The sequence below is a fragment of the Phocoena phocoena genome, chromosome 2, assembly GCF_963924675.1.
Source record: "Phocoena phocoena chromosome 2, mPhoPho1.1, whole genome shotgun sequence".
NCBI classification, from domain to species: Eukaryota; Metazoa; Chordata; class Mammalia; order Artiodactyla; family Phocoenidae; genus Phocoena; species Phocoena phocoena.
In genome coordinates, this window is record NC_089220.1 from 40,264,602 (window position 1) to 40,284,512 (window position 19,911).

Genomic DNA, 19,911 nt, shown 5'->3' on the forward strand with positions numbered 1-19,911 from the left:
ACGGTCCTTTGCAAATGAGCACCGGCCGGGGGGCGAGGCATTTCAGCACAAAGGTTCCGGCAGCAAGTTTTCCGGTCCTGCAGCTAGGGCTCGGTGTCAGCTTCCGCAGGCCAGCGCAAAAGCTTAGATTTCGGGGAGGGCTGTTAAAAAGGCAAATTGTACATAAAGCTTCATCTCTATGCACCTAGCTGTATTTTTCAAGGCACTGTGTCACAATTAGGAACAGAGATTCCATCTTGTTTTGTCTGGAGACATTCCCATTGTATCAAAGATTTATGCCAGGTGTACATATTCAATAATTCACACCAGTATTTTCTTTTGAACAACTTGATAGCCTGTGTTTTATACTTCTCCTTTACACTTGCACAGTCGTGCAATCACAGAAAATAATATGCATTCGCAGATATGAAGTTTGGAACAGTTATTTAGAATGAAAGTCTCTGCACCGACCCTAAATATTACAGATTCTCACTAAATGTCAAAATAGTTCTATAAATAATATCTGGCAACTGTAGGGAACCTCTTCTCAAGATGGTCAGGCATGCTTAACAGTTTCGGCTGGCTCTAATATCTCTTACCACCCTCCCAATCAAGACAATATTGGTTTCCCCAAATACTGGGGTGATTACACAGAAATCTATGCTTTATTTCAGCAATTCTACACTCTGAGAGCCTGAATCTCTTTGGAAATTGTAAGTCACATTCACTAAATTTATCCAGGCTGCAAAGTGAAGTCTGTAAACAGCTCTATTAGATAATAAATTCCTCCCACTATAAGGGACACATCTTATCCATCCCCTGAAGGAGGATTTGTTTATACTTGTTGAATAAGTAGAGTAAATGAAGAATGAATGAATGAACATCAAAGAGTAGCGTAATGTGAAAATTTTTTTATGCTGAGCACTATATTGTAATCTGACCCAAACTCCATTAGAAGTGGGCATATAAAGCTTTTCAAATTAACCCATAAAATGAATACCAGCTGTATACACTCATAGTAATTTTAATTTTTCACAGCAGTTTTTCTCTTTTCAATGAAAACATAAAGAGGAACATTCCAACTCTACTTTTTTTTAAACAGTGAACCCAACAGGTAACGTGGCAATACAGTTGGGATTTCCATGGATTACGGAGGGAGAACCTGACAAACAGCTGGATACCACATATGAGAACCAACAGACCAAGGCAGGCCACAGCAGTACAGGGCTTTATATTAGTATACAGACATCAGGGATTCATAAATAAATAAATCATAAACAAATAAATCATGTCATTTGCTGGATCATAATATTGTTCACTAACAGAAGCTAAACAAATGTAAATTTACTAAAATAGTTAATATCAAACGCTGTGCTGACCTGGAGACATTATCCTGCTATTTATTGAAAGAAACCACATCCAGACCAATTATAAGCTCAAAGTGAAGCTCCCTAAGAATAAAGGCAATTTTTTGTATCTTTATATTTTAACAGAACAGGAAACTTCTGGTGAAAGAGTGAACATGATCAGTGAGCAAATAAAATGTTTAGCCAAAACTACATTGAGAACCCATCCATTAAGTTGGCATTATTGTTTGTCACCACCAGCACACTTTTAATTGTATCTTTGAACAGGATACCTCAACCAGTTTGTGCAGTGAATTGCTGTTCCTTTCTCCCAAACCTTGAGATTAAGGCAAAGAAAGCACTGAAGATTATGGGAGGAAACATTGCTACCAACTGTATCCTTTTCCCAGGTTGGAAATTACTGTCAGAGAAGCATGGTAGCAACAGCTGACTTGGAACTCTATCAGATAAGCATTACTCATGGAGCTAGAGGCAGCAGAAAGTAGTGCTTATAGATTTGGCCCCGGCACTAAGAGAGCTGGATTCAAGTGCTGGCTTCCTCACTTACTAGCTGCATGATCAAAGGGCCTCAGTTTTCCCAAATATAAGATGAGGATAACACCACACAACTAGCACAGAGGACTGAGGATACAACTAGCGCAGAGTAAGAACTCAGTAACTGTTAGCCATTATTAAGAGGAGTGTAGGTTTTATTAGCAGTAGTATCGACAAGAGGCATGCAATGTACTAGGAAGAGCCTGTCCTTCTTTTAAAACAAGCAGACCTGTTTTTGAGCCAAACTTCTTATCCTCCTTTACCTCAGTTTCCTTCCTCCATATAATACATTTCACAGGGTGTTGTAATGATTAAATTACATGACGTGCATATACAAAGGCCCTACTACAATGCCTCGCATACAACAGAAACTCTGAAAAGTTACCATTACCACTGGTGGAGTTCACTAATACAGAATGGTCAGAAAGCTTTGAGGAGGAAAGCACTGACAGCACCAGACTTCTGACTCAAATGGAAACTCAGCCCTTGTAAAAACCACCCAGCTATCAAAGTTTCCCACATTTCTAAAGATAGCTGCATCCCAACGGTGGACCAGTGGAGCCCATTATTTCTCTTCCCAGATCCGCTCATCCTCTAGCATTCTTAAGAGTAGATTCTACCTCCCTGGGACAATGTTTCTCAAACGCAGCCCTTCCTTTCCAGCCCCAAGGCCATGGACCCAGGTTGGGCCTTCCCCATATGTTAAAGGCTTTTATTGTTTTGTCCCTTGACTATGGATAGCATCCCTCCTCCCTTCTTATGGAAAACAGCTCCTCCTCCCCCACAGGACTGTGTGGGTTGACATTCAACCCTTACTGGACCAATCAGAGATCTTCCCTAGAATTTATCAAATTGGCAGCAAGGAAAATGTAGCAGAGCCTCTTGAAGCTAGAAGATGTGAGCTGGGAACTAATGGAAGCCATGCTTCCAACCTCCTGGGGAAAGCCCCTCTGAAAGACTAAAACTTCTTTGATGAGACAGGCAGAGGCAAGTGAAAAGGGACAGTGAATGGGCCTTTAAGTCTGACCAGCTGCATTCTGCTCTTCCCATTGTTTGGTGTCATGATCCAAAAAATTCATCTTTTTGCCTAGGCCAGTTCAAGTGGGGTTTCTGGCTCCTGGGGAAATTAATATCACCTCAAAGAGGCAAAAATGCTGCTACACCTGGGAGAAGACTAGAACCTGGCACTTAGTCTCTGCCAGGATCTTTTCCCTCCACTATCACCCATGTGACTCACTAGGTCACCCTCCCTCTCACCTACTGTTCATCAGCGTCCTCGACAGGCAGATAGCTTGGTCACTGAGAACCCCCAAGCATTACCTCCAAGACTCCCTCTACCAGTCTTAATTCTTTTCTTCATGCAAGTTTGAAAAATCCTAGAAAAGGACTCTGACTGTTTTGGTTTGGGGTCAGTGCCCATCCCTGGACCAGTCGACTATATGGCCATGATATTATGTACAACACAGCCACTATACACAGACCACTGTGTCCACCACACCACAACAAAATGAGCATTTCATTTGAAGTCCCTCATAATTTGTCCCCAACATGCCTTTTAAGCTAATCTCCCATCACACACCTACATAAAACCCACACTCCAGACACATTGAATTACTCAGTATATTCAGAAATAAACCACACACCTTCATGGCTCCACGCTTTGTTCCCTCTGCCTCTAATGAACTCTATCCTTGAACTCTCAAAATTCTTGTCCTTAAAGACCCAGCTAAAAATCCACCCCCCATTGCCTTCCACCTCTCAAAATTAGTCTCTTTATCCTCACCACTCGTATACCCTGTATTGTATTTACTTACAAACATGTCTTACTTCCCCCACCAGATTTTAAGCTCCTCAGGGTCAGAGACCCCAATATATTCATCTTTCTTTCCTTCAGTATGTAATGCAATACCATGTACTTAATCAGGACTCAATAAATATTTGGCAAATGAATGATCCTTCAGAAATGCTGATTACATATCATCAACCATTGGTCACTAAATAACAGTGGAACACCTCCTCTACCTGGGAAACTACTTTAGAACCTAACTTCCTTAATATTACCACTACATAAGCTTTCTGTTGTAGAAATAACTGACCAAGATACAGATATATAGCCTCCCACTATCTTCCAGACAGCCAAAGTCAGCCTTTAAAAAGGAAATCTCCATTCTTGATGGTCACACCATTAAATATATTCAAGCCAAGTGCAACATTTTGTGCTGAACAAGATTTTCTTCACTACACTAAAATGGCAAAAGATTTCTATATTTCTATATTGCTCATCATTACCTTCAGGCAGGAAGGAAAAGATACAGAAACAAGCAGCTTAGTTTTCACTCTTACACAATCCCAACCTCAACTCTGTTTTCCCAAGTCAAAACATAGCTTTAGACTACATATCAGCACAGCAGACTCAATGTTCACAGCATGGCAGACATAGGAAATAGAAGCAAGTATTCATCAATTTTACAAGTCATTTGGCAAAACAAGTACTCTGAGATCAACTCCACACACCCTCAAGTCTGGTGTTCTATTCTAATGTAGCTGACCATGTTTGAGTCAAGGGCTTCCAATCTACTTTGAAATGCTGCCAGAATGAGCTCTGAGGTTCAGCCAGCTAAAGGAATCCGGAGCCTGGTGTTGGATTTCACTTCTGGTCCTATAGGAATCTCCTCCTGGAGCTACAGAATACCAGTGTAGCCACAGGCTACAGATATCATAAAAGGCCACTGCTGCTTCTATATAATCTGTTGAACTTGGTACTCTGGAGTCAAATATACAGAAGATATGCAGAAACCCAATACATGGTTTTCCAAGTCAATGCACTATATTTGATTGATAATAAACCTGAAGAAGACTCCTATGACCTGAACTTGGAAAGCCCTATAATATAGCCAAATGGATTTTCATTAGGTATATATAATTGAAAAGTTTCCTACTTTGCACTATCAGAAAGAAGATAAGAAACATTTAACAAAGATTAATTATGTGCCAGGTGCTTTTTGGCACATCTTATCTCATTTAATCCTCACAACAATCCTGTCCACTTTTTATAGTCAAGTAGCTAATAAATGGCAGAGCTAGGATTAAACCTACATCTAGCTAGCTGATCCCCAAATCCACATCCTTTCCACTAAGCCACACTACCTCCTGTCTACTTTGCTCTGATAAACAAACTTTAAAAATTCAAGGAACTAAATGGAACGTGGTATCCTGGATTGGATAGAGAAACAGAAGACAGATATTAGCGAAAAAACTGGTGAGTCCAAAAAGAGGTCTGGAGTTTAGTTAATAGTATTGCGCCAATGTTAATTTGTTTGGACAAAGTATCATTATAATATAAGGTGTTAACATTATGGGAAATTAGGTAAAGAGCAGGTGGGAACTCTGTACTCTTTTTAAGACTGTACTGTAAGTCAAAATTATTCTAAAATAAAAAGCATATTTTTTAAAAGTCAAGGAAGTTATGAATCTCAGATATCGTCCAGAAGTCCAATACCTAACTGGATATTTCCAATGGGGCAGAAACGTGTGGTCTTTTCCATAATTATAAATTTTGAATCTACCAGAGATGTCAGTGCTGGCTGGCTTCATTAGTGTAGTACAAAAGCAAGTTAAGTCCAAACTCACATGACACCTTGGTCGTTGACCAGCAATAAAAATGCAGCCTGTCCTCAAAAAAGGAAAACCTCATCAAGCTGATCACGATAGCAGGTGACCTAAACAGCTGCTTTATAATATGCTGAAGTAAGCATTTATGGGTAATTGGGGAGCAGAAACAACACAAAGCCACCCAGAAGTAAAGGTTAGGATGATGTCATTAAAATGTTGGATTTTTGAGAAAGAGTACCGGCAGGTAGACCCAACTGACCCACAGTCATCAGAGGAGCAGAGATGGGTTCATCTTTTTTTGAGTGAAGACCTCATGCAAACCATGAAGGAAAGAGACACAGCTGCAGAAAGCAGCAGACTCCACCCCCACGGGCAATTCACCTCAAACCAAAGGGCAGTCTCCCATCTGTTTATGCTGTGGAAATGGCTGCTGATCCCACAATGATCTCCTCCAAGACACCTGCACACAGAGGTGGTTTCTACCAGGAATATCATCTCCAAAACACTGTTCATACACTTATATTAAAAATGTTCATATAGAGGCTTAAATCTCCATGCTGTTATTATAATCTAAAAGTTAGATCTCTTCTACCCTACCGACCCAGGATAAACATATGGTAAAACATTCTATACGTTCAGTTGTAACACGTTCTACTCAGTTGGGTTGCCAGCCCGCCAAGTGACTTAAGGTTGAACACATTTTTTTTGAAGGCTTCTTGTTTTTGTGTTCTCAGTGGGCTATTTATACCGTTTTCAAGCATTCCCCCCGCCTTTGGAATTTTAATTTACTGTGAGTGCTTCCCCCTTAGAGCATTCCCTAGTGCCATTTTATTCTTGACCCTTTTGAATAAAAATCCTTAATGAAGACATCTGAAAGGGGGGTGAAAGGCAGTAGAGAGACACCAGGGAAGCTTCTGAATTGTCCTCTGAAATTTTGTCATCTAGATGCTGAGGGTGGTCTCTTTGTTAAGAGTTTCGCATCCGGACCTTAAGGCCACATAATTAATGTTCCCACTGGAATCGTAGGGACTCTCTTTGAAAGAGTCTGTTGTCCAGTTTTCAGGCCACATTAGGCATGTTCCCGCCCAGGAGCAGGGCCTGAAAAGAATGTCGGTGTTTCCCTTCAGGTATAGGTGCCTGGGGGTCAGGGGGAGAGGGAACGGCAAGGGGTGGAGTGGGAGGCGGGTGATCGACAGGGATAGAAACGGTGTCTCCTCCTCCCTCTGAATGTGAAATAGCCAATGAGGTGGCGCGGCTGGGCCGGCCGGGCAGCCAGTGCCATATAGTATGCAGCAACCGGAGGAGTCACGTTGGGGGAACGGCAGAAAGCAGCTATCCTTTTACACTACTTTGCTCTAGCAGCTATCTTAATGGTGACTGCGTGGCCGGGGGGAAACCTGATCGGCCAGATCCAGCCGAAACCGGGAGGGAGGGAGTGGGCTTTCCGGAGGGGGGGAGGGGGGAGGGACACGAAGAAGGAGGAGTAAGAGAGGGGAAAAGAAAGAGGAAAAGAGTGCGAGGGAGTGAGGGAGGGAGGAAAATAAACAACAAAAAAATGTCCTCTTCCTCCCCCACCGGGCAGATTGCAAGTGCGGCGGACATCAAGCAGGAGAATGGGATGGAAAGCGCCTCGGAAGGGCAGGAGGCGCCCCGAGAAGTGGCGGGGGGCGCGGCGGCGGGGCTGAGCCCCCCGGCTCCAGCCCCTTTCCCCCTGGAGCCGGGGGACGCCGCGGCCACCGCCGCCAGGGTGAGCGGAGAGGAAGGGGCAGTGGCTGCAGCGGCGGCGGCCGGAGCGGCGGCGGATCAGGTACAACTCCACTCGGAACTTCTGGGCAGGCACCACCACGCCGCGGCCGCTGCCGCCGCCGCCGCCGCCGCCGCCGCCGCCGCGCAGACCCCACTGGCCTTCTCGCCCGACCATGTCGCCTGCGTGTGCGAGGCGCTGCAGCAGGGGGGCAACCTGGACCGCCTGGCCCGGTTCCTGTGGTCCCTGCCCCAGAGCGACCTGCTACGTGGCAACGAAAGCCTACTGAAGGCGCGGGCGCTGGTGGCCTTCCACCAGGGCATCTACCCTGAGCTCTACAGCATCCTCGAGAGCCACAGCTTCGAGTCGGCCAACCACCCGCTGCTGCAGCAGCTCTGGTACAAGGCGCGCTACACCGAGGCCGAGCGAGCCCGCGGCCGGCCGCTGGGCGCCGTGGACAAGTACCGGCTGCGCAGGAAATTTCCCCTGCCCCGCACCATCTGGGACGGCGAGGAGACGGTGTATTGTTTCAAGGAGAAGTCGCGCAACGCGCTCAAGGAGCTCTACAAGCAGAATCGCTACCCTTCGCCCGCCGAGAAGCGGCACCTGGCCAAGATCACCGGCCTCTCCCTCACCCAGGTCAGCAACTGGTTCAAGAACCGCCGGCAGCGCGATCGGAACCCCTCTGAGACCCAGTCCAAAAGGTGAGCGCCAACTTTCCTCCTCCTCCCCCTTCCTCTCCCCAACCCCCTTCCCAGCTTTCTTTTCCTCCAAGTGCTTGCAAACATGGCGCTTACCTTCCCCACTAGCCTGGTCCGGCTGCCCACCTCTCCCCGCCCCCCACCTCTCTCCCCGGCTGGGGGAGGGGGGGCGGCGGCGGCGAGGGGCGGGGGAACCTTGCTCCTTACCCTCCCCCCACCTCCCCCCAGAAGTTTCTGGTCGCCCGCCTAGGTCTCAGTCCCCGCCCCCACCTCGGCTGGTCACTGCTGCCCGGTTTCCCACCCCCATCCCTCTGGCTTTGAAGTTGCCACTCGCTCCCCGGTTCTGGTCGGGCGAAGGATCGTGTGTAGACGCCGGAAAGGCAGTTCTCGCTGCCGCCCGATGCCCACGGAGGTTGCCAGCGCCCGCCGGGGTCTGCACCTCCATGGGGTCACGCCGGCCCGGCGCGCGCACGCGCTCCCGGACCCCCAGGGTTCTGCTGCCCCAGGCAGGCGCTGGAGGTGGCCGTGGCCGCTCCGGAGGGAGAAGAAAGTTGGTGGGGTCTGGAAGCGCAGAAGGGGGTCTGGGGACGTCGAGGTTTTATATGACAGAGTTAATCATTCACCCTGCCCGCTGTGGTTCCCTTCGCGGCCGCGGCAACTGTGGGGTGTTGGTGCGGCTCGGCTCTGCGGTGTTTTGAAACCTGATTCTGAACTCCTTCGGATCGAATTTCAGCGCCGCCGGGGTGGTGGGGCTAGAGGGCGGCTTCCCCGGCCCCCGAACCCTGCGGGGCTCCCTCCCGGTGTGGTGATTGGGACTGGGGGCAGGCTGGCACCAGGCGGACAGCAGGGAAGGACTGGGGGCGCTATCCACTCCGCACCTCTTTGAGCGCCCACCCTGGCGGGTTTGAACTTTTTGACTGCCAGGTATTTTTTCCCAACCGGTAGAAAATACCGGGTTTTCCTCCTCTTTTGTGCGTCCTCCTGAGTCAGACACCTGGTCTGTGTGTATTGTTGGACAAAGTAAAGAGAAGGTCGCCGAAAGGGATGGTGTCGCCAGCCCCGCGGGGAAAGGAGAGAAAGAATCCAAAAGCAGCTCGAAGGTTCTGCTCAGGGGAGGAATCTGGGAGCCGGGGAGCCCGGCCCGGCGGGGAGAAGGTGATCACCCGGCGCGTTCCATAGCCCGCCGCGGGCCGCTCCTGCCCGTTTCTCGCCCAAGGCAGGAGGGAGGCTCCGTGCCCGAACCCGGCCTCGCGGTAACCAAAACAAAACGCGCACTGCGACCTGTGTGCACCCCTCCGCAGACTTGTGGGGGCGACCCAGAGGAGGCGCCTTGGTAACTCCACGCCACCTGTCCCCGTGCCTGCTTGAGGCAGCGGATCCTGTCGGCGACGGAATCCGATGGGCAGGGGGTAGGGGGGTGGGGAGCGGGCGCGGCGCGCAGGCCAGCTGCCCTGGAGCCTCCACTCCCTGGCCGGGCGCGTTCCCCGCGTCTCCCCAGCCACACTCAGCCTGCTTCGCCCCACCAACACACACACCCGCTCCCAGCCCAGTTGCCTGGTTGAGGCCCCTTTCCGGATCTACCTCCCACCCGCATCCCTGGTGAGTCACCCTCGCAGACGGCGACGGCGGCTCAGCCTCAGCTCGTAAATCAAAGCGCCTTCTGCGCTCCTGGCCCCGCAGTCCGGAGTAATCCCCTCCCCTCGGCATGAAAGCGAACCGACCTCGGGGCACTGCAGAGATGTCGGATCTTCTGCCGGGCCAAGTCCCGCCGCGCTCCAAACTGCCTCTGTCCTACCATCCTTTCTCCCCCGGCCCAGCCTCAGACCAAATGGGAAACACCCACCACTACCCCTCCCCAGATTTGGTATTTACCCCCAAATCGGAGAACTGAGGAACACAGTCTTGTCTGGAACAGAACAGAAGGACTGAGGGTGCTGGGGAAGGGGTCTGAAAGGTACAAGGCCACTGAGTGACCCACACCCTTTCCCTCCCACCTCACCAGGGCACTGGATGGTGTTTGTTAAATAGGCCCCTATGGCTTTCTTTGGATTCAAAGGCGACTGCACATAACAGTTCTTGGGTTGAAAGTGCCTTTCCTACAACAAGACAGCCACTTTGTTGAATGAGACAGTTGTCAGTCTGGTGGAGTAGAAGTTTGGGAGCAGGTGAGAAAATGATCTCTTGTTAACTAACTGGCAGACAAAACTGAGTACTTCCCACCTCCTGCTCCTTTGACAGTTTCATTTACCTCCAAAATCACACTAACCTGAATTGGTTTGAGGGGAAGGGAAAGAGTTCCTAAACAGAAATGACTGACCACCCCTTTAATGAGTTTTTTTTCCTGTGGTATAGGTAGCAGCATATTTAACAGTAATAAATAACTTCAGTGCTATAAAAACGTGTAGACAATTCTCCTGTAAATCCTATTAGCTGAATTTATATCTTTTAGACCTCTGGACTTTCTCTGAACTTATTATTAGTAAAGGTTATTGAGACATGAGAGTTCCTCTTCTCAGATGCCCTGGTCAGAATCTGCTGAAAGGCCTCAGAGCTAGAACAAGACTAGAAGACTTAACTGCTGTGCTTTCTTAAACACTACCTCTAATGGGATTAGAGGCTGGTTTTCCAAACAGTTGGCACTATGTAGATTGCCAATTCCCATGACTTTCTGAATGTCTTGATTTCCTCCTCTGTACAGTGAGTCGGATGGCAATCCTAGCACTGAAGATGAATCCAGCAAGGGTCATGAAGATTTGTCTCCTCATCCACTCTCCAGTTCATCCGATGGTGTCACCAACCTCAGCCTTTCCAGTCACATGGAGCCAGTATATATGCAACAAATTGGAAATGCTAAAATATCATTAAGCTCTTCTGGAGTTTTGTTGAATGGAAGTTTGGTACCTGCCAGTACTTCACCTGTCTTCCTTAATGGTAATTCTTTCATTCAGGGACCCAATGGAGTTATCCTTAATGGATTAAGTGTGGGAAATACACAGACAGTGTCACTGAACCCACCAAAAATGGCATCAAACATTGTGAGCAATGGTATATCCATGACTGACATACTGGGGTCTACCTCCCAGGATGTGAAGGAATTCAAAGTTCTCCAGAGTTCTTCAACTAACTCAGCAGCCACCACCTCCTATAGCCCCAGTGCTCCTGTGTCATTCCCAGGGCTGATACCCAGCACTGAGGTGAAAAGAGAAGGTATTCAAACAGTGGCTTCCCAGGACGGAGGTTCTGTAGTGACTTTTACCACACCAGTGCAAATTAACCAGTATGGCATCGTCCAGATCCCCAATTCCGGAACAAGCAGTCAGTTCCTTAATGGGAGCATTGGATTCTCTCCACTGCAGCTGCCTCCTGTTTCAGTGGCAGCTTCACAAGGTAAAAGTCTGGTTTGGTACCGTAATGCACCAGTGAATGTTTTAGCCAGCTGCTGTAAATGACGCATTTGGTGAGAGCTATAGATTGCTGTTACTGTTCAGGTACCTTACTGGCTGCCACAGCTGCAGAATAGCCTTGATTTGTTCCTCTTTCTTCACAACATCCATGTAATATCCAGCTTGCTTGGTTCCCTGGCATCATGGGGGTGGGTTTTTATTTTCCCAACAACTGAATGGAAAAATACAGTTCGCAGTGAGTCCTGCCAGTTCTACAATTATAGAAATATGCTAAGTCAATCGGTGCTTACAAATTAACCCACCGCTTGACATTTTAAGATTAAAAATTAATAATATTGCTAGAACACAGAATAAGTCAAGCAGTTGGTAAGAATGTGTAGACTTCACCTAAGCATTATTTATTTGACCAAAAGGAGTTTCAGAAGAGCGAGCTAAAGAGACTGGATCATTTGCGTTTGATTCATGTTCCTCCTATAAGTAAGACTAACAGACCTAAAGGGAGAACAGAGGAGTATGTGATTGTCTGTTGCTATGCATGTATACTTGCCCCCTAAATGTGTGGGTTTATTTATGGAGGTAACTGTAAGCCTTATTTTATATGTTGGTGGCTTTACTCAGGCATCTGCTAAAGGAAGCACTGATCTGAAATTTGGGAAACCTGAGGCTGATACGCCAGTTCTTCAATGACTTTAAGCAAATCTGGATGGCTCTGTGTCATTGTTTCTCTATAGAAACAGGAATGGTTAGAATGGCAGTGGAGGTTGCAGAGCTGCTAGAATTCAGGAGTGGGAGATGTTAGTGCATATTTGCCTTCCTGGAAGCAAATCTGAAAGTCCAAATTTTTACCCAAACAAAATAAGTGACTGTTTGCCTTAAAGATCAGCTTCCTGTAAAATGGTTTTATCCAAAAAAAACACCTCAATTTATACCCAACTCTTGTTTCCACAACTATGGTCTACTTCAGTTTGTTTGAGGCATTAATGGAAGAATTGTTGTGCAGTAAATTTCATTCTGTTCATTTGTTTCTCTTTAGGTAAAATGGTAGTATAGTAACACGCAACAGTCCTGCAGCATGCTATTTATTTCTTCATTGTTCCAGGCTATGGAAAGGGTTAAGCTTAGTCAATATCCAATACAGGGCAAAAAACAGGAAAACCACAGGGAGAGCCAAAGGGCTTAGTTTACAATACTTTAATGTGGATCTAACCCTTTTTCTCTCTTTAGGAAATTTCCAAATAGTAGGTAGCATTTTAAAGACAACAAATTTGAGCAAAAAGCATGGTATGTACATTGGGGGAGGAGAAAAGCAGGAGTACTTCTCACACATAAACTAAAAAAGTGCTACCATAGAAAATTATTACAAACTAATAGCTAATGCTTAAAATGGGACATTTAATATGAGTAAGAACAGCATTTTCAGTTAAAGTAGCTAAGATCAAATGACAGAGCTGTCAATCCTTAGACTTGTCTGGGTGAGTTGAAGACATAAGTTTAACCAGATGGCCCAGGAAACAACGTTCCCTTAGAGTAACTGTGTATTGCAGTTTTCAGTAAAGCATTTGGGGATTCAGCCTTTCTCAAAACAGATACCAAGCCTTTCTTAAAAATGGCTAGACAAGGTAGATTATCTTTCTATAGTCGAAATTTATATAGAAAAGCAGAGCCTCTATATCTTTTGCTCACTTTATAATCTGAGTAAATAAGGTTTTTTTTTAAGCATCATTATAAAATTATATTTTGTACCTATATCATTTCTCAATTGGGTTTTTTTTAACTGATTTTGAAATGATTGTTCAATTTATAATTCAATTGCAGCTATACTTAAATATCAAGTTTTAGATCACATCTGCTTTTCCCCCTTCATCTGTGTATTTTATAATATCTACACATTTAGAAATACTATTTTATTTATATTCCGTAGCAGTTTGGGAAAATGTCGCACCTATTATGTTATATATAGCCCTATCAAAAAATAATGAATCATTTTGTTCACAAATACACTGGCAAACAATTTCACAAACGCATACACACAACAAGTAACCATCTATTTCAGATGTCTTTTGCTACAGTTTAGTAGTCAACAAGAATTTTAAAGCCTTTTTAGTTTGTTTGACCTGGAACAAAGATTTGCGTTAGAGAAGAGCTCAAACATATGTAGAAATGTTTTTCTTAAGTTCAAATAAAGTGTTTTCATTTTTTGTTTGTTTAAAGCCATTCCTTTGCATTTAAGGTGCTTAAAAATGTTTGGGGGCTTCCCTGGTAGCGCAGTGGTTGAGAGTCCACCTGCCGATGCAGGGGACACGGGTTCGTTCCCCGGTCCGGGAAGATCCCACGTGCCGCGGAGCGGCTGGGCCCGTGAGCCATGGCCGCTGAGCCTGCGCGTCCGGAACCTGTGCTCCAAAATGGGAGAGGCCACAGCACTGAGAGACCTGTGTACCGCAAAAAAAAAAAAAAAATGTTTGGAAGACATATAAACAGCCCTGTGACATACATTTATCGATATAGGTGGCAGCATAATCACAGTTATTCTATTAATTCAAGGAGGGAAATGTTTTAGGTGAATTACCTTTAACATTAGGCTGTTTTCTCAAAATAATGAAGAGTTTACTGAACATCTAATTCAAGATCAGGGTAAACATCCTGCTTGAATTATTCTGTCACAAAACTCCCCCATGTCCACCTTTCCTTTAATGGCAAGATAATTGCCATTATTTCACTGTGCCTAGGAAAAGACTCAGAAAGAAAAGGGTTTTATTTGATGGTGTGAGTTGGGGGGGAGGGGGTCTAATTTGTCTGCATTGTCTGAGTTAGCTGATTTGAACAACTCAGCTTTCTACTTATATTTCTTTTTCTACTTCTGGTCTCTGAAGAACATTATAATGAGTCTCAAAAGATACAAACCTTTTACAGAAGCATTAGCTCTAGCTCTTTATGTTAATCTGTGTTTTAAAAAGCACATTTCATTATTATCATTAATTCTTCCTGTCACTACAACACTGAAAATTCAGAACTAGCACAACAAAAGGAAAAAAAAAAACTATTGAATGTTTTGTTGACTTGACTGTATGGTTAGTTTGGTGAAACTTTGCAACTTGTCTGTACAGGTTTGTATGGTTAACTGTAAGCCCCAGGGTAACTCATTTATGTGGTATTTTCTGCATTTCCGTTTATATTTTATGTCAGTTACTGAGCTTGCCTTGAACAAAGGCATTCTCTTTCACATTTTTGTTTTCTAGTTCTAACTGGCAGAGCGAGCAATAACTATCAACTAATTGAGAGATATCAAGTCTCAGTAATACTGAACCAGAAACTTGACTGAAATTAGAACTTGGAAACAACATTTTTTTTTTTCACATTTGATTTCTAAGCCAGTAGTTCTTGCTCCCGCTTCATCACCAGAATTACTCAAGGAGTTAAAAATATACCTGTTCTGGGATTTACTGAGTCAGATAGATAGATTCTCAGGAGTGGAGTCTTGAAATCTGTAGTTTTAAGTGCCCAAGGTGATTCTATGGAACCTGAGAAAAATCATGTGTGTAAAAAATAACTTTTTTCTTTCCTTATCAGCCCCATCAATGATAATCTGTACTTTTTTTTTTTTTTTTTAGGTAATATTTCAGTAAATTCAAGCACTTCAGATGGGAGTACATTTACAAGTGAGTCCGCCACAGTCCAGCAAGGAAAGGTTTTCTTGAGCTCTCTTGCTCCCAGTGCAGTGGTATACACTGTTCCTAATTCAGGCCAGACTATAGGATCTGTTAAACAGGAGGGTGTGGAGAGGAGCCTGGTGTTTTCTCAGTTGATGCCTGTCAATCAGAATGCACAAGTAAATGCAAACCTGTCTTCTGAAAGTATCTCGGGAAGTGGCCTCCACCCACTGTCCTCCTCCTTAGTTAATGTATCCCCAACTCACAATTTTTCCCTGACTCCCCCTACCATACTAAACCCCACTGAGCTAAACCCTGACATTGCTGATAGCCAGCCAATGTCTGCACCTGTGGCAAGCAAATCTACTGTGACATCTGTCAGCAACACTAACTATGCAACTCTTCAGAACTGCTCCCTTATTACTGGTCAAGATCTATTATCAGTACCCATGACCCAGGCTGCCCTTGGGGAAATAGTTCCCACAGCTGAAGCCCAGGTGAGTCACCCCTCCCCTACAGTACACCAGGATTTTGTCAGAGAACATCATCTGGTTATGCAATCAGTAGCTAACATAAAAGAGAATTTCTTAACAAATTCTGAGAGCAAAGCAACAAGCAACTTAATGATGCTGGACTCCAAATCCAAGTATGTCCTAGAGGGCATGGTTGAGACTGTCTGTGAAGACCTGGAAACAGACAAAAAAGAGCTTGCCAAGCTCCAGACTGTCCAATTGGATGAAGAGATGCAAGACTTGTAAACTTAATTTCTTTTTTTTTTTTTTCCTGGCATCAGCAGGCAAATCTTTTCATGAAGACCTGAGGACATAAAGGATTTTCCCATTTGAAGGGAAACATTAGTTTTGCAAGTAAATGCATTCAAGAGACTTTGGATTGATCTGCATGAAGATCACAGTTAAATATGCAGGAGTAGAACTGCATTACTGCAGCCTTTTTGTTCACATGTGTTCTCTTTTAGATAGATGGAGACAGAGGAACAAGATGAAATATATCAAGAAGTCAAAGTGTATCATTTGGTTGACTTAACATAATTCTAAGATCAAATGGAACTTGATAAATAGTTTTCTAAATTAAAAATGTATACACTTAAGGTAGAAATTAAATATCACTACAGAGCGTTAGAAACAATACAGTTCTTTTTGTTTACTTTTACTCCACGGGCATTGGTAAGGTTAAGAAGCATAAAAGGTACTCTACACTATTCTAAGGGTATATTTTTGAATATATGCATTTCTGTTTTTCAGCATTTTTGTGAAAGTCTTGGCTTGTCTCTATACGTTTCCAAATGTGATTGGTAATAGTTCACTGTGGCTGAGAAAGTTTGCAACTCCACTAAAAACTCTGAAACAAACTTCAGTATGAGTGTAAATATATTAGTCCTATAAGCAAGAATTTGGGTAATTACAGTGAATTTTATTTATGCTGTATATGTTTCTCTTATACTTCAGACACTATGAACTGAAAAGAAAAATGTTTTCGTACTGTTTAATTTATTTTTATTGTTTGAACAGGAAGTGAACAGTTATTTCCAACAAAGTTTTACTTTTTGTAGGATTTTAAATGTAATGATTTTTATCAGGAGTCTATTAAGGTCAATATTAATAACACTGAAACAAGAAATCTAACTCCCAGTATTGGAATTTTGGTACTTTTTTTCACATCCTTGTTCTTTATTTAGCAACTCTCTGATTCATTTAAATATATTTTCTACAGAATTCTATGTGCCTTTTTACCTTGTGGCCTTTTTATTATTCTTACTAAGGTACAGAAGTTTCAACAGAAGCACTGATGACTCCTTTCTACTATCCAACAGGGTTAATTTCACAGAATTGCTCTAAATCTGAAGAACTTAAGTTTCACTTATATTATTAGAGTTAATGTTTATGATGCAAGCCGTTGAACAGTTAATTATTGTTGATACTTTTCATTACAAAGAAGTAACAGTTATAGACCACCATGTAAAACCAATTCTGGAGGCTATGAAAACAACCATTTTAAAGGAAAGAAAGAATATGTAACTTCTATTGAGCTGAATTATGTCCTGTTGAAACTTAGTTCTAAATGTTTTAACTCAGTTGTTACATTATGACATATGACTGTTGTTTGCACTATATTACCACCTCTTCTTTAAAAGTAAATCTTTCGGGGTTTCTGTAAGAAGCTTGTTTGATAATGTTGTGAGCTGTGGTTACAGTTTTTATCAGGACTCTGAACAGAAGATGTAATAATACAAATACATTTATGTAGTGAGTAAAGTCTCTGGCCTCTGAAAAGCAAGAAAAGTGAGAAAATGATCTCTTCAGAGATGACAGAAAGTTGTTGAACATGAAGATGTCACCACATATTGCTTTCTTTAAGATTGGAACAAAGGGTCCACTGTAAATGTCTACATGCCCATCAACCTAGCATGTTGAATAAGGGCCATAGAGGATTTAACTTTTGTTGTTATTGCAAATGGAACTTGCAGGCATAGGTGAAGAGCCCTTTGAAGAATTCCTCCCCCATCATTTTTTTTCTCCCTCATCATTTTGATAAAGAACTTAGGTCCCATTTTTTTATGGAATTAGCGAATGTTCCTAAACTGCTGAAATTATGTGTTTTTTTGTTTTGTTTTGTTTTACAACATCAGGTCTTTTAGAGTTCTCTTCCACTCCACCACTACTTACACAGCTTGTTTGTTTCTTTGGGTGTGTGCTGATCATGTTACTCAGATTAATTACATGGGTCTATAGTGCAGTTTACATGAAAATGATGTTTTCCACTTGATTGCTGCAAATATCAAGAGTTTGTTAATTATTTTAAAATACCCATCCAATAAGAAAGATGGGAAGGTTTAAAAAGTTATATATGTTATATATACATATATATAACAGGAAAAGTTTTGTGTCTTCCAAAAATATAAGACTCTCTTTTATTCACAGTTCTTCCTCTTTTCTTCCTTAAGAAAGAGAAAAGATAGCACAAAACTTAAGACTTACCTAGGAAACCTATTCATACTCCAACATGATGTAATTATACCCCTACAGTTACTCCAGGTAGCTATACAATACACCAGGTAAGAATCAATGCACATTATAAAGAACTTGTTCTTTTCTATTCTTTCAGTAAAATAAGGGCCAGTTGTTATGTAGCCCATATATATGGGAATGAAATAAGATAAACCCCATGATCTCCTTGCACAGAATCGCAAATGTTTTTTTGCCGTACCAAGGGCCAGACTCAGAACCCTTGTCAGAATTTCCCTCTTACTTAAACCAATGCTTGAAGATGCTGCAAATGACCCTCTAATGATCCCCAAAGAGGAATCAGAATAGGGATAAATAACTCCCTGCAAACCCCAACCCCTGCTGCTGGCTGTGTGAGCCTATCTATGCACTCTATCAGTCAGAATTGATATATAGCTCTTAGTTACATCCAGTAAAGGACAGCCTGTTGTTTAAAGAGAAGGTGCATTTGTTCCTCAGTCAAGCAAGAGCACCTGTGTTGTACTGCTTTATAGCTCATGTATATTCATAGTAAAGAAAAGACTGAATTATACACGTTTCAGTGCCTTTCTTGTGTTACGAAAGGCAGGTAGATGTTATAGCCATAGATAAAATTCATAGTTGAATTGCACACTGACCTTAAATCTCCCTGTATATGCCCTTGCGTCTTGCATGTTAAAAGCTGGATAATTGGGTAGATATTGCAGCCTGCCCTACTACATGTTAGACAAGTGTGCATTAGTACATAACCAGAAGTTCTTCATTCTTTAAAATGTTTTTGACAGATCATCTCATCATAAAAATATAAATAATTCAGGAAAACTGTGGGGAAAAGAATTACATTTTATAGAAGATGTTTCAAAGTCTTCTTAGAGCTTAGATAATAGAGTCTAACAGTTATTTTGTATCTAACTGATACATTTTATGTTAATTTCTTATTACCACCACACATTTTATTACTCAGAATTGTATAGCATGTGACTCTTGGCTTTCAGGGTTCTCAAAAATTTTTTATTCTTTTGTTGCATGTACTGTATGTTTAGAGGCAACCAGTTATATACTCAATATGGTTTTACTGTGCCTTACACAAAGAGAAAATCTATACAGAATGTATATCATGGGGTGGGGTAACAGAGTCTATACTGCACTGTTAGGTGATGGCACACAGAGCATGTCCCAGAACATTTCTGTGCTTAATTACCCAACCAAAGAGATCTAAAGTATGTATGTTGTACTGTAATAGGGGTTTATGCCTGGACAATTAAGTGTTTTATTTGTTTTCTGAAATGATGTGAACTTATTTTTCTAAACACTATGCTAAATAAACTTTATATTTATACATACCTTATGTTGAAAAAGTTATTTATCCCTGGGAAAGCAGAGAAGAGTAAAGAGAAGAAAAACAAAAATCCACAAACATTTCATAGGCTTGCAAATATAAGAGGAGTCATTTTGGGAAAATAGTCTGTTGGTCTTTTTACAAAATTACCCAACTCACTTAATTGTACTGCATACTCAGAGCTAAATGATTAGATTTCATCCTCCTTAAAGGAAAGAAATGTGTCATTCATTTAGGTGTCCCCAAATCTGAATCTGATACCATTTTCAATGGAATTAAATTGAAAGGTCCAAGGACCTTTCCATTCCCAACCTTACTGAAAGAGCTCAGTATCACCCCATCTTTAAAGCACTCCCATTATCCAAAGTCTGGTGATACCACAGCTGGGTCCACCAGTGGTTTGGCTTAAAACTATGGACAGAACAGCATTACTGAGTGTGTAGAAGAGTCAGCCTTAGTACAGTTTGGTCCTCATGTTAAAATTACATGACATCTGATTTTGCATGCCTCCCACACTGAAATGAAGAGGAAACTAGATTAAAAAAATAGACTGGGACCACCTGTACAACTCTATTACAAAAC

The 19,911-nt window shown here is 43.0% G+C and overlaps 1 protein-coding gene across 1 annotated transcript; it reads left to right on the top strand.

Moving 5' to 3' along the window:
- Positions 1–7,047: 7,047 nt before the first annotated feature.
- On the top strand, positions 7,048–19,332 carry SIX4 (SIX homeobox 4). The gene is made up of 3 exons (XM_065871624.1): positions 7,048–7,940; positions 10,636–11,324; positions 14,950–19,332. The coding sequence occupies exons 1-3, from the start codon at positions 7,048–7,050 to the stop codon at positions 15,744–15,746; spliced, it is 2,379 nt and encodes a 792-aa protein (XP_065727696.1). The 3' UTR covers positions 15,747–19,332.
- Positions 19,333–19,911: the final 579 nt, after the last annotated feature.

What these genes read in the sequence shown, in the direction of transcription:
- SIX4 (XM_065871624.1), top strand. Translation starts at nt 7,048, where the DNA reads ATGTCCTCTTCCTCCCCCACCGGGCAGATTGCAAGTGCGGCGGACATC. An exon ending in TCTGAGACCCAGTCCAAAAG is followed by an intron (nt 7,941 to 10,635) that starts GTGAGCGCCAAC and finishes TCCTCTGTACAG; the next exon opens with TGAGTCGGATGGCAATCCTA. An exon ending in TTCAGTGGCAGCTTCACAAG is followed by an intron (nt 11,325 to 14,949) that starts GTAAAAGTCTGG and finishes TTTTTTTTTTAG; the next exon opens with GTAATATTTCAGTAAATTCA.